Source organism: Siphateles boraxobius, unplaced genomic scaffold, assembly GCF_051911475.1.
Source record: "Siphateles boraxobius isolate OS27281-9 unplaced genomic scaffold, OSU_SipBor_1 41, whole genome shotgun sequence".
In the NCBI taxonomy this organism is placed as follows: domain Eukaryota; kingdom Metazoa; phylum Chordata; class Actinopteri; order Cypriniformes; family Leuciscidae; genus Siphateles; species Siphateles boraxobius.
Window position 1 is genome coordinate 5118422 of NW_027509042.1, and position 6242 is coordinate 5124663.

A 6242-nucleotide genomic window follows, 5' to 3' on the forward strand; every position below is an offset into this window, starting at 1 on the left:
CAAAATATCTTATTTCGTGTTCAACAGAACAAACAAACTCAATCAGGTTCAGAACAACATGAGTGAATTATGACAGAATTTTCATTTGTGGGTGAACTTTAACAAGTATTAAACGATACTTACAAACTTTTTTATTGCTTTGCTTGGGGACTATCTGTTTGCTTATCTCTAAAACCACAGAGGGAACTATATTTTTATGACAAACAAATATTGCGATATCATACTTCAGAAATGACACTGCTCAGATGACGGTTATATAATACCTAGGATTCGTCTTACATAACCACAAAACATTACCAGCATTCTCTTACATACTATATACATAGTTTGGTATTTGATTACTTTGCTGTCTCACTGCTCAATATTTTAGTGTCTCACCTGGACTCTTACCTCCAGACAAGAGTGCTTCTTATGACTCCCTGTCAAATGACTGAAATCAATCATGTATTGAAATAACCACAATGAAGCAAGCAGAAAAAAAAACTGATTCAATAATTAAAATAGTGAATGAATATTCATTTAGAGGTTGCTTTAAAATATTTTAAGATATTAAAAACTTTTGTTTTTGTTGGAATAAATGTGTAAATATTTTGACCTGTGTTTTGATTCACAGCTCTACTGAATAAATGGATAAATATAAGGCATTTAAATGCAAAGCAAAATTGGTATCAGGTCAAAAATCTAGGGGTGTCGTTTGGGTTTTGCTTAAATTATGACTTTTTTGCAATAAAATAATGCGATTTAGGGTGTTTATTTGGTAATTATCATGTAAGATCATGCGTGCAAACATGCTTTGTATTATTTCAACTTCGTTTTCTAATAAAACAAGAAAATGCTTTGTACACACAAGAGAAATCATAAGAAAAAATACCTGTTAGTGGAAATACTGTAACTTGATGGGCAAATATGGGTCTAGTGAACATTAAACTAAATCAAAATTTTTATTTGAAGTTGGTAATTTAGAGCAGCCAAATAAATGAAAATGCCCATTACGACTGCATAGACGGTGAGCTTTGAAACATTAATGGGTGCACACATACACAAACAAAATGCCCTTAAAGATTAATGTGCTCTCATTGTGGGATCTTGCACTGTTTAGTGTCCGTCCTCGAAAAACTCCACAGGCCATGCCAACAAATCATGGTCACTCTGTCTTAGTGAACTGGACAAACCTTTTTAACCTTTTAAACAATACTGAATAAAAACCTTATGAACTCAAATGCTTGGAGTTGATCTTGTGGTCTATGAATACTTCAAAAAAACACACACACACACACACACACACACACACACACACACACACACACACACACACACACACACACACACACACACACACACACACACACACACACACACACACACACACACACACATATATATAAGTGCGATGATGAGTAAAAATCGGGAGAATGTTGTCAGCTTTTTAGTATAAAACTTTATTCAGTGTGCTGATGGTAATCCAGATTTTATGAATCATTTTTGTTTTGTTTTACTAAAGTGGTGCATGTGTAGATGAGGGCACCAATTTTTCACTCTTTAAAGTCCCCGTGAACCGGAAGTTGCAAACGACTTTTCTCCAGTGTTGTGACGTATTTCCGAGAGAAACGGAATACTAAATGAGGCAAAATAGTGTGCGTGGCTTTTTTTCCAACTAGCACCTGATTGGATCTAGAAAAGTAGGTGTTTCATTCAAACACACAGGCAGCCTGTGTACTGTCAGTTGGAGGGGCGTCGTTACGGATGTTAAGCAGACACCCAAACCGTCAAACCTACGTCATCAGGGAAGGTCCTCCAATGCAGAGGGGAGGGGAAATATCAGATTTTGATTAAAGATTACGAAGCCAAAAAATTTTTTTGTGTGGATTGACTTGCATGGATGAATTGTTCACCACAAAACGATCAATTTAGGCAAACAAAGTAAGTATGGTCAATTTTGAATTCATGGGGACTTTAATGTTACTTTTTGTTTAGTTTTGTATGATAAACATATTTGATTTTGTGTTTGGACGACACATAATCATAGAATCACACAAAGAATCCTTGTTAAATCACAGAAAGATGGAGCCATTAAATTTAATATATATTTAATAAAAGGCACTCAGAATATCATGAATAAAATATAGTGCTTAAACAATCAAAATATATCATACAGCCATAGCATACATTCACGAGATGCTAAATGCCATAATGATCACATAACACTGGCATTATCACCTTCGTCGGTGGGATAATTGTATAAAATCAAAATAGAACTCTCAGGATTTATTGAACAATGACTTTCAATATTGCTATTAATATTTTGCCATACTATGACATAAAATGCATGCCTAAGGGAATATACTTACGATTTTTCCATTGACACAATGGAGGGTTGATTTAAATGTCATATTTCTACCTCTAGTCAAAGCATGAGCATTTTATCAAATTCATAGATCTCAGTGTTTCCATGCATCTTTTACAATCTACAACAGTATGATAAAAAGCATTTCAAGTTCTATATTGCAATTATACGTTAGGTGTCTCAAAAATGCAATGTTAACTGCTGGTATAAGTTTAATTTTCAAGCTTCCCTGAAAAGTGCTGTATTGCTTTGCTTTAGTCAGTGCTGAAATGATACAATCAACAATCAAAATATGCTTTGGGAACAAATATTTGTCCTCTGTATTTTTTTTAACTTTGCTTTTTACAAAAACATGCAAATGCGCAATATGTTTTATGTGAATAAAGCAGGAAATATTCTCTCTCCTGCAATAAAGAAACTTCAAGTTATGGAGCACAGATTTCTATGGGCATAGTTTAATCTCTAAAAAAATTTAAACTGTTGTTGTGATGAGTGTAACAGATCTTACTCTTACTCCAAAGACAGAAATTGTACTCTTATGAAAGACAATAATATCTCATAAGTGAAAATCTATTGCAATCATGGGTGAAGACAGGCATATGCTTATCTGCATGATTGCATGACAAAAACTTCACTTCACGTTTTCACGTAGCTATGAATGTTATATGTTATACTAAAATGCTTGTAAAATAATGATTCTTCTCCTTCTGTTCATTAGATAAACCTGTTACGTTGTGTAAGTCCTGATGTTGCAAACATTTACAAGTAAGTCTTTAGGCTGGATGATACATTTACGGCAATCTTTTCCTTCTTTCAGTAGTTGCTGATCATTCATTGGTTTAGTTTCACTATACAGTACATGCAGTGTGCGATCATGCTCTTTGCCTGTATGGCTTGTCAAGTCAGCCTAAATTAGTGTGATGCATGGAAATCCGTTCTTAAATAACACTTGTTGCCTCCATCATCAGAACCAACCTAAATTAAAGCTTCTTTTATGTGTACTCTGTTTGACCGACAAGTATTGTTTTGAGTGGCTAACCCATATAAATTCATGCTTAAATTCTTGTGCATATTTCAGCCATACATATCGATGTGCATAACAAGTAAGGCTGATAGTAGGCTAATGAAGCCTTCAGTTAAAGAAATAAGTGCTGTTTATCCTACTGGCTATCATCACTGTTGTCATATACATTCGGTCAAACAAGAGAAAAGACATGATGTGAAATTGTCTGAAATTACCAAGCAAAGGTGTGTACAAAAACTTTAACTAAGTCAGCATAGAAAGAATTAAAAAAAAACATCTCACCCTAAAGATAGAGTTCTAGTGTCTCGTTCTATGTGTATGCTGACAGAAATAGAAACACCAGAGGAAATGTGGGACAAGCAGCAAGCAGATGCTGCCACAGTACGGTGGGTCATCCAAATATAACATACTTGCATGCGTAAGATACTGTATTTAAATTTAAAACAGGCCTGATTATGTTTGACAACTACCAGGGCTGTTAGAGGAGACATTTGGTGACATTGAAAGATGGATAACAGTTTGGCATACGCTTTTCTCTCACAAGCAGCAGGGACAAAAGGTGATGTCAGTGCAAAACTCCAAAGGAACGACAACATCAGCAAAAGGTGGTGCTGGGTGGATGCTCAGAGTGCAGATTCATGATTCCTCGGCTTTAATTTGAGGGACTCGGCAACACAGGCACTTAATCGCGATTAATTAAATGCTGGTTTTGACCCCAGTCAAATGCAGCCGTTTGCCTCGCAAATGATGACGAGTACTTCTTTGTCTTCTGTGATTCATATTCCTTTTCCAGTTCAGTGCATTTCAGTTTTTATTACTGTAAAGCCTTAAAGGGATCTTCCTTACAATTTTTTTGCTTCCTTTTTGTAGATAGTGCTTCTGAGGTTTTATAGTCATCCAGCTGTGTTTTAGCAGCTTGGCTAAAACAGCATCCTGTTCGAGTTCTCCCACTGAAACAGCACGTTCTGCAAAGGTACTGTTGGTATATGCATAGCATTAGGTATATATGTAGAGCTCTTAAATAAGCCGTTGTCAAACCATAAAACGTAGAGTTTCTAAGTGCATTGTTGTACAGTCATTATTGCTAGTCATGTGAAATATACCAATCCTTACGGAATGACATTTTTTCCCGTCTGCCAATTCCCATTGCTCTTGTCTAGCGAGTAATTGCTTTCATACTTCTCCTCAGCGCTGGTTTTCTGATTTGCAGCAGCCTCAGCAGCAGCGTCAATCACGATTTTGTCGGCTTGCTCCGTTTCACGATGGTAGAAGTAGTTGAAGTTGGAGACGATGACGGGAACAGGAAGTGCAATGGTCAGCACACCAGCAATGGCACAGAGGATCCCAACCATCTTCCCCCCCAGTGTGATAGGGCACATGTCACCGTAGCCGACCGTCGTCATGGTGACTACAGCCCACCAGAATCCTTCCGGGATGCTCACAAACTGAGTATCAGGTTCGTCAACCTCAGCAAAGTAAATGGCACTGGAGAAGAGGATGACGCCAATGAAGAGGAAAAAAATAAGCAAGCCCAGCTCCCTCAAGCTGGCCTTTAGGGTTTGGCCTAGAATCTGCAGGCCCTTGGAATGGCGGGACAGCTTGAAGATCCTGAAGACGCGCACTAATCGGATGACACGTAGCGTGGCCAGAGACATGTTCTGACCGGCGGTGGGGTCTTCTCCATCATCGGTGGCCATCAGTTCTGTTATGACGGTAATGAAGTAGGGCAAAATGGACACAATGTCAATGAAGTTCATGATATTGCTGAAAAATTCCCTTTTGCTGGGGCACACCACAAAACGTACTCCAAGCTCGAAACAGAACCAAACGATACAGATGCTCTCCACTACAAAGAAGGGGTCAGTAAAGACAGAGGCCATGGCCTTAGGATGAGGAGTAGGGGACAGGAGCGTGCCGTTGGCGTCACGGGTTAAGTTGACGAACGCAGGTGTAAATTCACGTTCATCACGGAATTCCGGAAGCGTCTCCAGGCAGAAGATACAAATAGATATAGTGATGACAAAAACAGACACTAAGGCTACTGACCTGGCAGCGCTGGAGCTCTCTGGGTACTCAAAGAGCAGCCAAAACTGACGGTGAATCTCACTGGTTGGGAGTTGAGGCTCAGGGTCTTTGATGAAACCTTCATCTTCCCTGAACTGTTCCATGACCTCATGCCCGAGCCGATAGAACACTATCTCATCCGCAAACACATCCAATGGCACGTTCACTGGCCTCCGAATCTTACCTCCGGACTGATAAAAATACAAGATTCCATCGAAGCTGGGGCGGTTGCGATCAAAGAAGTATTCGTTCTTCATGGGGTCAAAGTAGTCAATCCTTCTTATGGGGTCTCCCAACAAGGTATCTGGGAACTGATTCAAAGTTTTAAGTGTTGTCTCGTACATCATCCCTGAGACGTTGATAACAACTTTTTGTTCGCCGTCTTCGAGTTTCTCCTTTTCTGTAAAATAGTCCTCGCAACAATCCTTGCCTACTTTTCCTAAAAGAGCCTCATTGGGACTGCCCTCGCTGCTCATCAGAACCTTCCAGTTGGAGATCAGACTGTTGCAGCTTGAAGTTCCTTTCTTGCTGAGTGTTGGTGGAGAGGCTAGAGAGCGCCTTGAACGTCTTCCTCTCAGAGGTGAGTGTGTGGGTGAATTAATGCCACAGGTCCCCTTGTTTGGTTCCGGGACATCCGAGGTGGGTGAGGTCGGATATCCAGAGTCGCTCGGGTCTCCCAGGTTAATTCCGATGTCATCCAGGTTCTCAAAGTTGACCAGAGGAACCTCCATGGCCTCCCTCCCCGCCCTGGGGCTGAGCTCAGGGTCCTAACCCAGGATGAGATGACAGACAAGCAGCCAAAAGCACAGG

The 6242-nt window shown here is 39.5% G+C and overlaps 1 protein-coding gene across 1 annotated transcript; it reads right to left on the bottom strand.

Moving 5' to 3' along the window:
- Positions 1-1418: 1418 nt before the first annotated feature.
- On the bottom strand, positions 1419-6202 carry LOC143706236 (potassium voltage-gated channel subfamily A member 10). Its single transcript, XM_077197925.1, has one exon. It carries the CDS (start codon positions 6161-6163, stop codon positions 4478-4480), a length of 1686 nt encoding a protein of 561 aa, XP_077054040.1. The 5' UTR covers positions 6164-6202; the 3' UTR covers positions 1419-4477.
- Between the last annotated feature and the right edge of the window lie 40 nt (positions 6203-6242).